At 42.5% G+C, this 18,424-nt stretch overlaps 2 protein-coding genes across 3 annotated transcripts in view; both read left to right on the top strand.

Moving 5' to 3' along the window:
* The window catches only part of LOC127582491 (uncharacterized), a 44,295-nt gene extending 41,702 nt beyond the window's left edge, over positions 1-2,593 (top strand). For both annotated transcript variants that reach the window (XM_052037795.1, XM_052037794.1), the window contains exon 5: positions 2,353-2,593. In XM_052037795.1, the coding sequence (XP_051893755.1) occupies positions 2,353-2,511 (159 nt within the window). In that variant the 3' untranslated portion in view covers positions 2,512-2,593. The remainder of the gene's footprint in view (positions 1-2,352) is intronic.
* Positions 2,594-6,518: 3,925 nt separating this feature from the next.
* LOC127582496 (protein S100-Z-like) lies at positions 6,519-18,062 on the top strand. Its single transcript, XM_052037803.1, has 3 exons — positions 6,519-6,558; positions 6,807-6,948; positions 17,771-18,062. The coding sequence occupies exons 2-3, from the start codon at positions 6,832-6,834 to the stop codon at positions 17,936-17,938; spliced, it is 285 nt and encodes a 94-aa protein (XP_051893763.1). The 5' UTR covers positions 6,519-6,558; positions 6,807-6,831; the 3' UTR covers positions 17,939-18,062.
* Positions 18,063-18,424: the final 362 nt, after the last annotated feature.

Genomic DNA, 18,424 nt, shown 5'->3' with positions numbered 1-18,424 from the left:
ACTCTGCCTTTATATGGACAGATTATGAAAGGGTTTGGTACTGTAGATATATTGGTGGTAGGACTGACCAATGCCAAGAAACTCGATAGGAGTTTTGGGAGAAACAACTTTACCCAGAGAGCAGTGAGAATGTGGAACCTGCTCCCACAAAATACTTGGGGTGAATGGCAGAGATGAGTTGAAGGGGAAACTGGATAAAAGTGAGAGGGAGGAAGGAATAGAAAGATATAGTGATGTGGATCCCAATGGGGCCACATCCTCCTCCTCGTCAGGAGCAATATTCCTCAGGAAGGAGTCATCAGTACAGATTGTTGATGCAGGTTTGCATGCACTGATGTAGGGAGGGGTGGAAGATGGCCGTGGGTGAGGGAGAGGATAGGGCCCCCCTCTGGTACCATACCCAGATCCCACTGTTTATCAGTGAGCCCAGAGAGTGAAGGGATGTTAAAGTGTTGGAGCGTAACTGTCCAATCCAAATGAACATTTTTACTGAGTCTGGAAAACACTGACTCTGAGCCCACAAACCAGGGCAGGGAATTCCAGGCCGATGTTGGAGGGCAAAAGGGAGGAGAGATCTTGTCTCCATGCTCAAGATGACTCAATCAAGACAACAGCATTATGTATAATTACTAAACAATCTTGAAGCATTAGATCTGCAGTATCCTCTTCAAACCATTATTCTTACTGCAGTCACCAAGCTCCAATTATCTCGGCTTTAATGTTTCTGCCTGCCAACTAAATCTGTATGCAACGGATGAGTCTTTAACCATGATTCACTGGGTGGCACTCCTGCCTTTGAGTCATAATGTGGTAGCTTCAAGCCTGCTCCAGATACTTGAGTGGAAAAATTTAGGCTGGAACCAGTTTGTTAAAGAGACTTAAATTCTTAGTGTCGATCACAACCTTGACATTTCCCAAAGCATTTTGAAAGTCTCCTTGAAGTGTGGCAATAGCTGGAGATGACTTCTTTTGGATGAGCGACCCTTGATTGGATGTAAAAGATCACAAGGAAGAGTATGGGAGTTCTATGCTCAGAGGCCAATATTCATCCCAAACTCCATGAAGATTTGCCTGTGGAAAACACTGGATAAGCCACAGCTGGATTATTGCATCCAGTTCCAGTCAACATACTTTACAATCTGAAGGTCCTGGAGAGGACACAGATTAATGGATACAGGGAAATATAAAAACTGAGCAGGAGTCGGCCATTTGGCCCCTTGAGCTTGCCCTGTCAGTCAGTATGACCATGGCTGACCCTTTATCTCAGTTCCAACTCTCTCTGTATACCATTGATGCTGTTCACATCTAGAAATCTATCTCCTTCTTAACTGTATTCAGTGACTTGGACTCCACGGCCCTCTGTGATAGTGAATTCCACAAGTTCCTCATCTGTTCATCCAAACATCTTGCCCCATTTGCTGACACTTGATTCTAAACCTCCCAACAATGGGAACGATCCTCTCTAGACCTCCCAGTCAGATGTTTGAATGTTTCAGTGAGAGCTCCTTTCAGTGTAAACCCGAGTGAATACAGGCCAAGTCAACCAGAGAGTCCAGAGATGAGGGTTTTCATCTAATGGTTAGACTGGAGAAGTTAGGGTTCTTCTCCTTGGAACAACGAAGTTTGAGAAGAACTGTCAGAGATGTACACGGTCAATACTCGATTAGACAGGAAACCAGAGGGGAGCTATTTCCATTTGTGAATGGTTCATGGACCAGGTGACACACACATTTAATTTTGGTCAAAAGGGATGGAGAGATGTAAGGAGGAATGTTTTTTTTACAGTACTTATGATTTGGAATTCTTTGACTATAACTTGATGGAAACAAAATCAAACACAGCTTCCAGGAAGGGATTGAGTAGGCACTGGAGGGCTGATGACTTGGAGGCCTACGGGAAACGAGCAAAGGATCATGGCTGGCAGAATTCCTCCATGAAAAACCAAAGATGGGCTGAATGGCCTCTCTCAATGGCTTGGTTCTCTGTGGTCACTATCACTTTGCAGCTTGTGGGCACCTGCCAGCCAGATCTCTGACATTCCAACAGTGATCACGTTTCAAAAGTATTTAATTGACTCTAAAGATCTTTGGAGTGTCCTGAGTTTGTGCCTGATGAGATATAAATGCCAATTTTGTCTTAACAGTCTGATTTTAACAGGAAACATTGCGTGATGTAGTTTTTGTGTTTGGATCTTATCTGCTGAGGACATCCTTTGGCTAGCAAAGAATGGCTGTTCATGATTCTTTCTGCAGAAGTAGGGCAGCCAGCTATGAGGTGTTTTCCCTGTAAATAATTCCTGAGTGACAAGGAATTTCCAAGCTAAATTTTATTTAATCTGTTCTTTTTTTGCAGAATCAGGACAAGTCCGTGGATAAGTTCATGACAGAGTTGACATGTGATGAGCAAGTAGATTTCAAGGAGTTCATGCGCTTGGTGACGGCCATCGCCATCGAGTGCAATGTCTTTCCTACTTTACGTTGTGGTACTTCAATGGACTGTGTAATAATTTGATCTGTATGAATGGTATGCAAGACAAATTTTTTACTAAACCTCAGTATGCATGACAATAATAAACCAGTTCCAATTAATTGAATGCTTGAGGGGTTGAATGGCCTCCTGAGGTGACACATTCTGCCATGACCCCCATAGACTGCAATCCTATCAGCGTCATTCTATGTTTGGGTGGGAGCTCAAAACACAAAGAGAACAAAGTGGATTGGAAACAGAGAGGTGTGACCAATGGAAGGCTGAGGCACACAGAGGAAGGGCTAGACTGAGCTTAGCCTGTGCTTTGCAAATGATTTCAATTCACCTGGGTTTACTTGTGCAGGTGAAACATTGTGTTAGTCCCTTACTATCCAGAAACAGGAATCTTTCATCGGCTGTCTTTAGACAAATATTTAACTCCAATTCAGCATTCAAGACTGACAAAATACCACCTCATTAGCCTGGTCACGATAGCAATGACTAAGAACTATACTAACCTCAAATAAAACAGAAAACTGCTGGGAACTCCCAGCAAGTCAGACAGACACCATGAAAGAGGAACAGAGTTATTATTTCAGGTCGGAGACTCTTTGTCAAAACTGGGGAAGAAAGAAAACAAGTTAGTTTTCAGAAGCAGGGAAGCTGTGAGAGATTTGGGTAGAACAAAGGGAATAGCTCAGCTGGGGAGACCAAATGAGCTGATGAGGCAATTAGAATCAGATGTAATGTATTGCTATGTAATGTTTTGCTGATACCATGATTATGACACATGTCCAACAGGCCAGACTCTAATCATAGAAAGAGAAAAACTCAGCAAAAATCACAGCTGCATGACAAGCAGAAATGGCCTGTTCTGATACAAAGTAAAAGAGCAAGTTACCCAAGGTTGGTGAATTTGATGTCAAACCTGGAAGGCTGCAAAGTGCCTAGAATGTTGTTCCTCAAGCTTGCACTGAACCTTGTTGTAACAGTACAAGAGGGCAGAGTCAGATAGGTCACAGTGAAACTGGGGTGGAAATTAAAGTGGCAAATGACCAGAAACTCAGGTCACTCCTACAGACTGAACACAGGTGTTCTGCAAGGGGATCACCCAATCTGTGTTTGGTCCGATATAGGAGACTATAATGTTTTCACCCTTGGTGTCAAAACCCAAAGTCACACTTCACCATCACTGGAGCTACTAGACAAACCACCTCAGTTCTCAGGCATCAATACATGGTTCACTCCCACATGCAGTTCTCTTCCTGTGTCCATCAACCAAAGTTAGAGATCTTTCCATTGGCAGGCATAATACAAAGCTGTGAGTTGACCTCGGCAAGATGCTGAAATGTACATTGGCCATCCTCAAACAGTAGCAGACAAAATGTGCATCTCTCGCTGCAGTCACGGGTCACAGGCAATTTGGCACACACCCATTTCACCATGTTAGTCTTTACCTTACTGACTTGGATAAGAAAGCCGTTTAGGGCCATCCTCTGCCCCTCCAGGAAACTGCTCACGCCCAAACTGAACCCACCGTCACGGTCTATATGTCATACCTGCCACAACTGAGTGAGGCCTTTGATAAGGACCCACACAGGATCCGGGTCCAAATGGTTAGAGCCCCTTGGATCCAGGACAAACTGGAAAATTGTATCCAAAACTGGAGTGGTAATAGGAGGAAGAAAGAGATGGTGGAGAGTTGTTTTTGTGACTGGAATCCTGTGACCAATATTGTACAACAGGGATCAGTGCTGGGACCCACCATTCATTGTATATATTAACAAATTGGATATGAATGTAGGAAGCATGATTAGTAAGTTTGCAGAAGAACATGACATTTTAAGGTGTTTTTAATAGGATAGTTGTTGGCTACAGGATGATATTGATCAGTTGGTGAGATACGCAGAGCAATACGGATAGAATATAATCCTGATAAGACTGGGATGATGCACGTCGGGAAGACTAGTATAAGGGTGAGAAATACACAATGAATGCCAGGACTCCAGGGAGTACTGAGGAACAGAAGTACCTTCGTGAACAAGTCCAAGGATCCCTGAAGGTACAGTGCCGTGAATAAGGTGGTGAAGGACACATGAGATACTTGTCTTCATTAGCCAGTCATAGAATATAAGAGCAGAAAGATTATGGCACAAACTTATAAAACATTGGTTAGGCTATTTTTCTGGAGTACTGTGTACAGTTCTGCTCACCACACCATGGAAAGGACATAATTACGCTGAAAGGGGTGTAGAAGAGATTCACCAGGATGTTGATCAAGATGGAGCTTTCAGTTATAGGACAGACTGTATTGGCTGCGTCTGTTTTCCTCGGAGCAGAGGAGTCTGAGAGGAGGACCTGACAGAGGTATAAAAAATTACGAGGGGCATTGATAGGATAGAGAGCAGGAAACTTTTCCCCATACCAGAGGTAATTAAAATGATTGGGCATATGTACAGGGTAAGAAGTAAGAGTTTTAGAGGGGATCGGAGGAACAAGTCAATTTGAGTTTATTGTCATGTGCACAAGTACGGTGAGGTACACGTTTTCACCTAGAGGGTGGTTGGAATTTGGAATGCACTTACTGACTGGGTGAGGAAGGTACTCACACAGCAAGTTAAGTATCTTGGCCTTATCACTTAAATCGCCAAGGCATTGAAGGCCATGCTGGTAAATTAGAGGCTTCAGTGAAATTTCTGGCATTTCTCTGCAGTGGTGTGACTACATAGACAGTGTCTGGCATTCTCTGCTGTTTCCATTTCCTTTCACAGCATGCCACGGCTCTCTGGTGATGCTGGTACACTGAGGGTAATTCATGTGTTTTTATGCACTTGGAATGGACAAGAGTAGTGATTCTAATCATGGATGGGTGTATTTCCAAATTTATAAGCTGGACATCAAACTGGTGGAAGAGCCTCAGCCCGTAATTTTTTGGGCGTTCATTTTAAGTTAGGGAATCACATTCTAGTAAAGGGAAATCAAGTGCAGTTAGCGAAATGGTGCAATGAAACAATTGGATTTATTCTTGGAGACACTGATCAAAAGTGGGAAACTAGGGCTGAGGGACAGGGGGAAAAGACAGTCTAGTGGTGCTCAGGAAAAAGAGGTGTCAAGAGATAGAAGGTGGACCTAACGTGTTGGCAATGTTGAGGTGTCAGAACTGGATGAATCAGTGGGATGAGTTTTGTGATGCAAGCTACTCGAGTGCAGTCGTGGCGTGTGGTAAATAGCAGCTTAGCATTCACTCTCCGATTGTTCCCTCTGATTGGAAAGTGGCTATGATCCTGGGACGCGGGGCTGGGGACTGATCGCATGCAGGATATGATGTGATTGACAAGTGAATATTAAGCTGTCAGCATATATTTCAGCCCCAGAAGCAGCATTCATTCGCCAGATCCTACACACCTTTCAGGTGAGTGAAGTTCAGGGGAATTCCGAAATGTGAGACTGGGAGTAGAACCCAGGTTGGATCTGGGAATGAGATAGGAACAGGGAATGGAACAGGAGCAAATACTGGGAAAAACAGCGCTGATGGGTTGGGGGGGGGGGGGGGAGCGCATTCGTTGGGAATATGAACATCGAAACTCTGGGGAGCAGACTCCAAGCAAGAATTCCCTCGGGACGGTAATGACTGGGCTGAGATACCTCCTGGAAAACTCCAATTTCTTGCAGTATTCCCTCCTACTTCACTTCCCCCCTCCCCCGCGAATCTGCGATCTCAGTTTTCAGGAGGGACATCATCCTTTGAACTCCGAGCTTTGGCCAAAGATTCCTCCCTGGGGAACCCTGACCTTCGACAGGGATTTACCGGGAACTGGCGGCTTGTTTCCTGATGAATGATTCCCCCGGGACAGAGGGAACTGGGAAGTCGGGACCTGTTGTTTCACCAATGGAAAGCAGCCTTTCCGGTGCGGATATCGGGAATTGGTTGACGGATCGGCCAATGAACTGAAGCGAAGCGGCTCTGATCGCTGTGATAACAGGTGTGTATAAAGCCCAGGTCCCGTTATTTTTGCCCCTTGAATCGGCTGATTGGTGAGGAGAAGGAAGATTTGCGGCAATCTGGACAACGGTTTCATTTGTTCAAGTGAAGTATGATACCATGTTTAACTTTTAAATTCCTAAGGGATAAAGTGATTTGAGTGATAAATGTGACGGGTCCACTCTGTGATGGGCGGCAACAGAACCGGTTTATTTGGGATCTGGTGCGGGGCTTAATGCTGTTTTTCGGAGATTTCCTGCATCGTGTATGAAGGAGAAGTGTATGTGATCTCACTCTAACCTCTCGCTTTCCACAAAATATTTTTTGCCAACCCAACCCTTTCTTCCCTCCTTCACAGTCAGCTATCTGAACTGGAAAAAGCCATGGATAGAACCATCGAAGTCTTCTACAAATACTCTGGGGAAGAGGCAGATAAGACCAAACTGCCCAAGGATAAACTCTCAAAACTCCTGGAGAAAAAGCTTAAAAATTTCCTGAAGGTAAATTATCGAGTTGTGAGGGCTTCTTGTTCAGGGATTTGTGAGGAGGTTTTTTCTCTGCTACTGCTTTCTGCCAATGAGTTCTGATTAGTACTAACATCCACAGAGAGTCCAGGGTGATATAACACACTATGTGCTCCACTGTAAAGGGCAGAGGGAGTGAGAGTGGACTGAGTGGGAGTATGGCTACAATTTGGTAACGTTTCTAATCATACTGGAAAAGTGGGATCATGCACAAATATTATTTTCTGGTCTTTTGTCATTTACTTCATCCAAAGAAGTCCACAAGTTCCTACCCTTCTCTCCCTGCAAGCTAAGATTTTAAAAAATCTCCAATCTACAGCCCCCTGGATGACAAGGGGCACTGAAAGTAGAATAGGGCAAAATATAGAAACTTTTGTTAAACAACAAGAATCTAACTTCATAGAAAGCCAAGATAAGTAATATAAAATGGAGTATTGGCATTAAAGCGCAAACTGAGGGTATGAAAAGTTATTACAAAATAAGATTACAAAAATCCAGTGACGTTTTATAATGAGGTAAAAAATGAGGTAAAAAGTAAGAGGGTATCTGTAGAAAAGTTGGGACTGAAAAGGCAACCTGTGTGTGCAGGTAGAGGAGGTGGGCAAGATTCTTAATGAAAGTTTTGTGATTATCTTTATAACAGAGGAGGATGATGCTGTTGCTGTAGTTGGAGAGAATGCATGTCAAATATTAAATGAAATCAACAACAGTAAAAGAGGAACTATTTAGGGGTTCATCTAATGCAAAATGGATATATGGCCAGACTAATGACATCTATCCCTGGCTGTTCAAAGAACCATGGGGGAAATTGTGGAGGCCCTGACTGACTAACTTAAATTCTTTGAGGTAACCAAGAAACTTGATAAGGGCAGTGCATTTGATGAAGTTTACATGGATTTTGACACGGTCACACATGACAGGCTGGTCAAAACAGCTAAAAGCCCTTGGGATCAAAGGGAGAGTAGCAAATGGATCCAAGACTCCTTCAATGTCGGGAAGCAAACAGTAGTGATTGATGGGAGTCCTTGTGACTGGAAGGCTGCTACCAGTGGAGCTCCACAGGGCTCAGTCTCTAGCTTTATGTGATATATGTTAATGATTTAGACCGAAGCTCAATAGTCATAGATGATGCAGAAATTGCTGGTATGGTTCTCAATGAGGAGAAAAGTTTAGACTGCAGGATAGATGGCTTGGGTGGAAAAATAGAAAACAGAATTTAATCCAGGGTAGTGTGAGGTAATACACTTGGGAAGGTGCAACATCCTCAGGGTTGAGGATGGGGCCTGAGGTAACTGATGAAGCCAATGTGGGATCGGTCGTCTCTGCTACAGGTGAGGCAGGACAGGTGGGTGTTGGAACGGGAGCTGCTGTATTTCTGTCATTTACACTGGGCTTCCATGCACTCCTGACAAAAGGACTTGGTTATTAATGCCTTCCCAAATGCTCCACCACTTCGAGCTGTCATGGGTCAGAGATTCTCAGAAGTCAGTGGGGATGTTACACATTTTCAAATATAAAATAAAATCAAAACATATTGTAAATACTCAGCAGGTCAGGCGACGTCTGTGGAGGGAGAAACAGAGTTAATGTTTTCAGTTAATGAAGGGTCTTTCATCAGAACCTTGCACCAATTGGAAACGTTAATTTTGTTGTCTCTCCATGGATGCTGCCTCACCTGCTGAGTATTTTATGTTCTTATTTCAGATTTCCAGCATCTAACTTTCTTTGCTGTTTGATTACATGTTTTCAAGAAGGCTTTGAGAACATTCTTGAATCGTATCCTCTGTCCATTTGGTGATCTCTTGCAATGATGGAGTAGAACAACATGCCCTCCCATCAGAACTGACTGAGTGTAATTAGAGCCTCATTGCTGGATGTGGGCTTGGGGAAGGATGTTCACTTAAGATGCCAGGGCATTTGAAGGATTTGCAGAGATGCCTTCGTGGCATCTCTCCAGTGCTTTGAAGCTGCTGCTGTAGGTAGTCTGTATCCCAGAAGCATATAGAAGGGCAGGGATCACTGCTGCCCGGTAAACCATGTGCGCAGTTTGAGGTCTTGATCTTCAGACACTCTTTCCCTCAGACAACAAAAAGCTGTGTCAAGACACCGAAAGTGGTGATAGATTATATCATCAATGTTTCAATGTTTGCTTTTGCAGAGAGGTGGATCCCAAGATATGCAAAGTGATCCACATCTTACAGGGTCTCTTTGTGCGTAGATATTGTTGGGGATGGTGCTGTCAAGCAGGGATAGGTCACTCTTGGACCTTTGTTTCATGTGTTACAAAATCAGCAACAAAAGAGACACACTGAGTCATGATTCAGTGTTAAACACTATTCTATTAATCACTACTTATAATAATACGAAAAATAGAAGTAAAAATGTTAGTATGTTAGAATTCAAAAATGTTAAACCTTGAACATTAACCCCAAAAACTAAACTCTTCATGTGTGTGTGGCAAAGTCCCAACCTCCAAGTCCAGGAATGGTTCTTAAAGTTCAGTTCCGCAAGCCATAAGGTGAAACATGAGTAAGGGCTTCTTCAGCCACCACCGTTGACTGAAGATAAGACGTAGATGTAGAGAACATAGAGAGAGTAATTACGAAATCCAAATGTTCCACGATGGAACCCAAACGACACTTCAGTGTTTACTCAGTAGTGACTTCCTCACCCCGAAAAGCATCCAAATCGTGGTCGTCCACACAAATACCTGTTTCCTTCTACAGGCCAGCAACAAAGTGAACTCCACCGGATTACTTCCAATTTCCATACATGGATTTCAATGGCAGACACAGTTATTGTTTCTCATCCATCGATAGAGAAAAACTAGCAGGCTGGTGTCTCTCTCCCTTTTCTCTCTCTCTCTCCCTTCGACTTCGACTGACCTCTTCAACAACGTCATTACGTCCTTTATCTTCTATTTACGTAAGCACGCCACACACACACACTCTATCTTAAAGGAACTTTCACCGAGTCCGTAACACCTCCCACCTAAAAAGAATGTTTCCCAAGAAAAATTTTAACCGCACATACTGTTAGTAATGTTAATAATTATCCTGCTACACAATTACAGAATATCAGATTAGTAAACATATATGTTTCCCATTTAACATTGGGAAAGACAATCAGCAATCATGTTATCTTTGCCTTTAATGTGAGTTATCATGAGATCAAACTCTTGCAAAATTAAACTCCAGTTTAACAGCCTTCTGTTCTTGTTTTTGACTCGGCTCAGAAACACCAATGGGTTATGATCTGTATACACAGTCAATGGTTTCTGAGCGGTGCAAACATATACACTGAAATGTTGCAAGGCTAAAACAAGTGACAGTAATTCTTTCTCCATGGTGGAATAATTCTTTTGATGCTCATTAAATTTCTTTGAAAAGTAAGCTACCGGATGGTCAATATCATCAAGGTCACCTTTCTGCAACAACACAGCTCCTGCAGCTTCATCACTGGCATCTACTGCTAACGAAAATGGCTTTTCAAAGTCAGGTGATTTGAGCACAGGATGGTAGCATAAAATGGCTTTCAGCTTCTCAAATGCTTCTTGACAAGAATCTGTCCAAACAAACTTTACTCCCTTCTTCAGAAGATTAGTTAGGGGAAGAGCAATATCAGCAAAATTTTTACAAAATTTTCGATAATATCCAACCATTCCCAAAAATCTTCTAACAGTCCTCGTACCCGTGGGAATAGGGAACTCAGATATTGCTTGAACTTTTGCCTGAACAGGAGCTTGCTTGCCTTGACCTACAACATAACCAAGATACGTCACAGTGGCATGGCCAAATTCACTTTTAGCCAAGTTAACTGTAAGGTTAGCCTCGGAAAGTCTTTCAAACAACCTTTCTAACGCAGATACGTGATCCTCCCATGTATCATTCCCGGTCACTAAGTCGTCAATGTAGGCACCTGTATGTTTTAACCCATGAATCACTGAATTAATCATTCGTTGAAATGTTGCAGGAGCATTTTTCATTCCAAATGGCAAAACATTATATTCATACAATCCAGAAGGGGTTACAAAGGCTGAAATCTCCCGTCCTCTATCTGTTAATGGAACACACCAGTACCCTTTTAATAGGTCAATCTTTGTAAGAAATTTTGCCTTTCCCACTCTGTCTATGCAATCATCCACCTTAGGAATAGTGTAAGCATCTGACTTCGTTACAGCATTCACTTTCCTGTAATCTGTGCAAAATCTAACAGTTCCATCAGGTTTAGGTACAATAACACAGGGCGAACTCCAGTTTGAAGTAGAATGTCTAATAATATCATTTTCCAACATGTATTTTATCTCCTGATCAACAAGTTTACTTTTTTCCACATTCATTCGATATGGATGTTGTTTGATTGGTTTTGCATCCCCAACATCAACATCATGGGTAATTATCGATGTTCTGTTTGGAACATCTGGGAACAGATTTTTAAATTTTAAAATTAATTCTCTCATCCGTTGTTTTTGCAAAACTTGTAAATGGTCCAACTTCGTTTCAAGGTTCTCCAGGATATTTTGGTTTTTTAGTTTCGATGGAACAATATTTGGTCTAAATTGGCCTTCCTCAATATCAACATCAGGCATTCTAGAAACAACCTTCATATCACCCACCATGGCCACAACTGAATCTCTCTCATAATAAGGCTTCAAAATGTCTACATGACAGAGCTGTGTTTTCTTGCGTCTATCTGGTGTTTTGATTATATATGTCAAATCAGTCACTCAGGATTCAATAATATATGGTCCAGAAAAATGAGATTGCAAGGGATTATTTTGCCTAGGGAAAAATACTAACACCTTTTGCCCCACTGCAAATGTCCTAGGCCGAGCACGTCTGTCAAAACATGTCTTCATTCTTATCTGGCTGGTTTTCAAATTCTCTCTCGCTAGCTGGCAGACTCTCTCCAACCGAGTTTTAAATTTTTGGACATAGTCCAACAGACTCAAGTGCACTTCTTCATTAACCCATTGCTCTCTTAACAATTCCAAAGATCCTCTCACCCTATGTCCAAATACAAGCTCAAACGGACTAAATCCTAATGACTCCTGGATTGATTCTCTAATGGCAAACAAAAGTAATTGAACGCCTTCGTCCCAATCCTTTGTGTTTTCAAAGCAATATGTCTTCAGCATGTTTTTGAGAGTAGAATGAAATCTCTCCAGAGCTCCCTGAGATTCTGGGTGATATGCAGATGATACAATCTGCTTTGCTCCCAGCTCATAGACTAGTTGTTGAAAAAAATTAGACATAAAATTACTGCCTTGATCAGATTGGATTTCTTTTGGCAAACCAAACAAGGTAAAAAATTTTAAAAGATCCTTTGACACCATCTTGGCCTTATTATTTCTAAGGGATATTGCCTCTGGAAATCTAGAAGTGGCACACATGATGGTTAACAAATACTGATTTCCAGTCTTAGACTTTGATAATGGGCCAACACAGTCCACAATCACCTTCGAAAAGGGTTCACCAAAAGCAGAAATTAGCTTCAACGGAGCCACAGGGGGTTTTTGATTTGGTTTACCTACCATCTGACATGTGTGACAAGTTCAACAAAACATCACCACATCCTTTCTCAAACCAGGCCAATAGAATTGTTTCAAGATCTTCCCTACAGTTTTATTCACACCAAAATGACCACCCAAAGGCATACTATGAGCCAGGTTTAAAATCTCATTCCTATAAACTTTTGGAACCACAACCTGATGAATAACTTCCCATTCCTCATTAACAGGGACATGAGGAGGTCTCCATTTCCTCATTAACACTCCATTTTTGACATAATATCCAATTGGCACTTTTTCAATCTCCTCACATGAGAGTGCTTTTTCTTTCAATTCTGTCAACTCAGGGTCCTTTGTCTGTTCCATCATAAATTACTTCCTCGACAAAGACAAATATTTAAATTCAGGCTCACTACAAGGATTTTGATCCTCCATTGAAGACAGAAAAGTCTCAGACAAGGCATTATAATTTTCTTCCTGTTTAGGACCGTCACAAGGAACCACATCAGACTGCGCAGGACTGTCGACCTTGGCTAATTCTTTAGCTCTAGTTCGAGTCACTGTACAGGATGGGTAAACATCTGGATCATTCTCAGACTCATCAATCCTTGGTTTGGTCGTTAACCGTACCACAGGGACAATTTCTCCATCTGCAAGGTCATTCCCCAATAACAAAGAAACTCCTTCCACTGGCAAACTAGGTCTTATCCCTATCTCGACGGGACCTTCTACGAACCTTGACTTTAAAATTACTTTGTGTAAAGGGACAGATATGGTGTCACCTGTAACACCTCGCACTAGATTTACCTCACCAGTGTCAGTTTCTTCACCAAAATTTAAAACACTGTCCAGTAAGAGAGATTGGCAAGCCCCAGTATCTCTAAGAATTTTCACTGGCACCTGGGGTGACCCATCATTCAGTGAAACAAAACCCTCTGATACATAAGAACGGAATTCCTTTCTCACCTCCTCCAACTTTTCAGCTTTTACCTCTTGCAAGGACTGATCTTCAACAGCATCTCCTAAACCTTTTTGATTTTTAATTACCTGAAAGCAAGCATTGGGCACAGCTTCCTTCCTTTTCTTCAAAAGGGTACAATTAGCTATCACATGGCCAGGTTTCTTACAGTAATAACAAGTTCGCTCAACAGCTTTCTCCAGCACTGGCTTCTTTTCATCCTTCCCTTTTTGATTACTTCCCAATTTAATCTCGAAGTGGCACACATGATGGTTAACAAATACTGATTTCCAGTCTTAGACTTTGGTAATGGGCCCAGTAAACCATGTGCGCAGTTTGAGGTCTTCATCTTCAGACACTCTTTCCCTCAGACAACAAAAAGCTGTGTCAGGACACCGAAAGTGGTGATAGATTACACCATCAATGTTTGCTTTTGCAGAGAGGTGGATCCCAAGATATGCAAAGTGATCCACATCTTACAGGGTCTCTTTGTGGATATTTATTGTTGGGGATGGTGTTGTCAAGCAGGGATAGGTCGCTGTTGGACCTTTGTTTTATGGATGTTAAGCGTAAGGCCCACTCTCTTGTATGAACCAGTCAACGATATCTTGGGGCTTTGTCTTCGAAAGAGCATATACTCAAGTGACATCCGTGTAACACAGCTCAATAACTGAGGCTGGACTGACCTTGGTTCTGGAGAGCAGGTAATGTAGGTTGAACAGTTTCTCATTTGTCCTGTGGACTCGCTCCATTCCAGTGAGAAGCTTGTTGGAAGTGAGGTGAAGTGTTGCAGTGGAAATGATTGAGGAAAGGCATTGATGCAGCCTTGCTTGACATCAGTCTGCAGTGAGATGGGGTCTGTGGCAGACTGTTGCTTCAGATCACAGCTTGTGTGGCAGAATGCCCAGAATGCTTTCCTTTACTAGCCGAGGCACAGGATATAGGAACAGGGAAGTTTTGCTAGAATTGTATGCATTCGATTGACCACAGTTTAAGTACACATATAGTTTTAGCTGATACATTATGGGAAAGAGGGGATGTAGAAGGGACTAATGAGGATGCCATCACAAATGGAAGTTGTAGCAATGAGGAAAATTTGGACAATCTACAGTTAATTCCTTTGGAAAAGAGGAGCTAAAGGTGATTTAATTGAGGTGCATAAAATTATAAAGGACCTTGGTAGAGTAAATAGGAAGGGCCTTAGCAGAGGCGGCAAAATCCAGGGAGCACAGGTTTAAATAAATCATAGTATCAGTGGAAGGGGAAGAATGAAGTTTTTCACCCATGGAGTGGTCTCTCCCTGCCTACAAATGTGGTGTGGTCAGAAACCTTCATCATATTTAAACAGAACTGGGATGTGAACTTGAAGAACAGTAACCTGCAGGCTGATGGAAACTAGTGCTGGAAAAATGGGCTGAGACTGGCTGACTTTTCTTGACTGCCTGAGCCTGCTTCTGTGTTGTAAATTTTCAGTGATTCTGAGTCCTAAATTGGGATCAAGGAACAGAGGATCTGGAGGTGGGATATACAAATGTCTCTGAATACTGACCAAAGCAATAAATCCAAACCAAGTTACGTCTAAAAGACTGGCATTGTGTGTTGTATCAAATCTTGATGAGAGCACACTTTGATTATGCTCTGTACAGTTCTGGCCACCATATTATACAAAATATATAAACACACTGGAGAATTTGCAAAAAAAAAGATTGGCAGTGATAAAACCAGTGGTGAGGATGCACCACCAGGAACGGCTTGTGCCTTTAGAACAGCGAAGGCTGAGAGGATGAAAATCAAAAAAAGCTACAGGGGCTGGAAATCTGAAATAAAACATAAAATGCTGGAAATGCTCAGCAGATCAGGCAGCATCTGTGTGAGTGAAAGAAAGTTAACATGACAGGTCAATGACCCTTCATTAGAAGGATTCTGATGAAACATTGATGCTGGCTTTCCCTCCTCAGATGCTGCCTGACCTGCAGAGCATTTACAAACTCTGCCTTTATATGGACAGATTATGAAAGGGTTTGGTACTGTAGATACATTGGTGGTAGGACTAACCAATGGCAGGAAACTCGATAGGAGTTTTGGGAGAAACAACTTTACCCAGAGAGCAGTGAGAATGTGGAACCTGCTCCCACAAAGTACTTGGGGTGAATGGCAGAGATGAGTTGAAGGGGAAACTGGATAAAAGTGAGAGGGAGGAAGGAATAGAAAGATATAGTGATGTGGATCCCAATGGGGCCACATCCTCCTCCTCGTCAGGAGCAATATTCCTCAGGAAGGAGTCATCAGTACAGATTGTTGATGCAGGTTTGCATGCACTGATGTAGGGAGGGGTGGAAGTTGGCTGTGGGTGGGGAGAGGATAGGGCCCCCCTCTGGTACTATACCCAGATCCCACTGTTTATCAGTGAGCCCAGAGAGTGAAGAGATGTTGAAGTGTTGGAGCGTAACTGCCCAATCCAAATGAACATTTTTGCTGAGTCTGGAAAACACTGACCCTGAGCCCACAAACCAGGGCAGGGAATTCCAGGCCGATGTTGGAGGGCAAAAGGGAGGAGAGATCTTGTCTCCATGCTCAAGATGTCTCAATCAAGTCAGCAGCATTATGTATAATTACTAAACAATCTTGAAGCATTAGATCTGCAGTATCCTCTTCAATCCACTATTCTTACTGCAGTCACCAAGCTCCAATTATCTCAGCTTTAATGCTTCTACCTGCCAACTAAATCTGTATGCAACGGATGAGTCTTTAACCTTGATTCACTGGGTGGCACTCCTGCACTCCTAACGTGGTAGCTTCAAGCCTGCTCCAGATACTTGAGTAGAAAAATTCAGGCTGGAACCAGTTTGTTAAAGACACTTAAATTCTTAGTGTCGTTCACAACCTTGACATTTCCCAAAGCATTTTGAAAGTCTCCTTGAAGTGTGGCAATAGCTGGAGATGACTTCTTTTGGATGAGAGGCCCTTGATTGGATGTAAATATCACAAGGAAGAGTATGGGAGTTCTGTGCTCAGAGGCCAATATTCATCCCAAACTCCATGAGTATTTGCCTGTGGAAAACACTGGATAAGCCACAGCTGGATTATTGTATCCAGTTCCAGTCAACATACTTTACAATCTGAAGGTCCTGGAGAGGACACAGATTTAATGGAGACTGGGAAATATAAAAACTGAGCAGGAGTTGGCCATTTGGCCCCTTGAGCTTGCCCTGTCAGTCAGTATGACCATGGCTGATACTTTATCTTAGTTCCAACTCTCACCGTATACCCTTGATGCTGTTCACATCTAGAAATCTATCTCCTCCTTAAATGTATTCAGTGACTTGGACTCCACGGCCCTCTGTGATAGAGAATTCCACAAGTTCCTCATCTGTTCATCCAAATGACTTTCCCCATTTGCTGACCCTTGATTCTAAACCTCCTAACAATGGGAACGATCCTCTCTAGACCTCCCAGTCAGATGTTTGAATGTTTCAGTGAGAGCTCCTTTCAGTCTAAACCCGAGTGAATACAGGCCAAGTCAACAGAGAGTCCTGAGATGTGAGTTTTCATCGAAAGGTTGGACTGGACAAGTTGGGGTTCTTCTCCTTGGAACAAAGAAGTTTGAGAAGATCTGTCAGAGATGTACACGATCAATGCTGGATTAGACAGGAAACCAGAGGGCAGCTCTTTCCACTAGTGAATGGTTCATGGACCAGGTGACACACACATTTAATTTTGGTCAAAAGGGATGGAGAGATGTGAGAAGGAATATTTTTTTACAGTACTTATGATTTGGAATTCTTTGACTAGAACTTGATGGAAACAAAATCAAACACAGCTTCCAAGAAGGGATTGAGCAGGCACTGGAGGGCTGATGACTTGGAGGGCGACGGGATACGAGCAAAGGATCATACCTGGCAGAATTCCTCCATGAAAAACTAAAGATGGGCTGAATGGTCTCTCTCAATGTCTTGGTTCTCTGTGGCCACTGTCACTTTGCAGCTTGTGGGCACCTGCCAGCCTGATTTCTGACATTCCAACAGTGATCACTTTTCAAAAGTATTTAATTGACTCGTAAGAGCTTTGGAGTATCCTGAGTTTGTGCCTGATGAGATATAAATGCCAATTTTGTCTTAACAGTCTGACTTTAACAGGAAACATTGCGTGATGTAGTTTTTGTGTTTGGATCTTATCTGCTGAAGACATCCTTTGGCTAGCAAAGAATGGCTGTTCATGATTCTTTCTGCAGAAGTAGGGCAGCCAGCTATGAGGTGTTTTCCCTCTAAATAATTCCTGAGTGGCAAGGAATTTCCAAACTAGGTTTTATTTAATCTGTTCTTTTTTTGCAGTATCGGAAAGATTCTGAGGCCGTGGCTCACACCATGAGAGACTTGGACGTGAACTGTGATGAGCAAGTAGATTTCAAGGAGCTCATGCGCTTGGTGACGGCCATCACCATCACCTACAATGACTTCTTTGATGATTATCGGAAGAATCAGGGGAAGCAGGAAAAGTGAACACATAATCTTGGACTGAATATAGAGTTTGGCACATTGTCTACAGATGTGCAAAGAGTCCTGAGCAAAAAACACACACGCTCTGGACATTGATAATCGTCAATAAAGGTCTACGTGTGTGCAATTGTCTCTTTTTCAAAATCAGCAGAATAAGGTTTGTCTTCCAGGAAAAACAAATGTATTTCATGTTCTGACAGGTTGAGTATCAGGGGCTTTTTGAAAACTTTTAAAGTTTGTTTTGGGAGGGTGGAATTCTGCGAGCAAGTCTGGGGTTTATTGATCAATTCTGGTGGTTGTCAGGAGATTTGATACAGATATAGGTCCATTCCAGAAGAGTGAAAAGTTAACTGAGTTGGTAGGAACTTGGACAAGGAGTCACGTACTGGTCTAAGCCAATAAGTATGGCAAATATTAGCCCTGAAGAGCACCAGGAGTCAGTTCTGATATTCCAACAACATTAGGGGCATTTTTATTCATGGGTGTTTT

Source organism: Pristis pectinata, chromosome 24 (genome assembly GCF_009764475.1).
Source record: "Pristis pectinata isolate sPriPec2 chromosome 24, sPriPec2.1.pri, whole genome shotgun sequence".
Classification (NCBI taxonomy): domain Eukaryota; kingdom Metazoa; phylum Chordata; class Chondrichthyes; order Rhinopristiformes; family Pristidae; genus Pristis; species Pristis pectinata.
This window is presented reverse-complemented; position numbering and strand designations above follow the sequence as displayed.

Coding starts and splice junctions, on each gene's coding strand:
- LOC127582496 (XM_052037803.1), top strand. CDS start 6,832: ATGGATAGAACCATCGAAGTCTTCTACAAATACTCTGGGGAAGAGGCA. Junction 6,949..17,770: donor AGCTTAAAAATTTCCTGAAG/GTAAATTATCGA, acceptor CTTTTTTTGCAG/TATCGGAAAGATTCTGAGGC.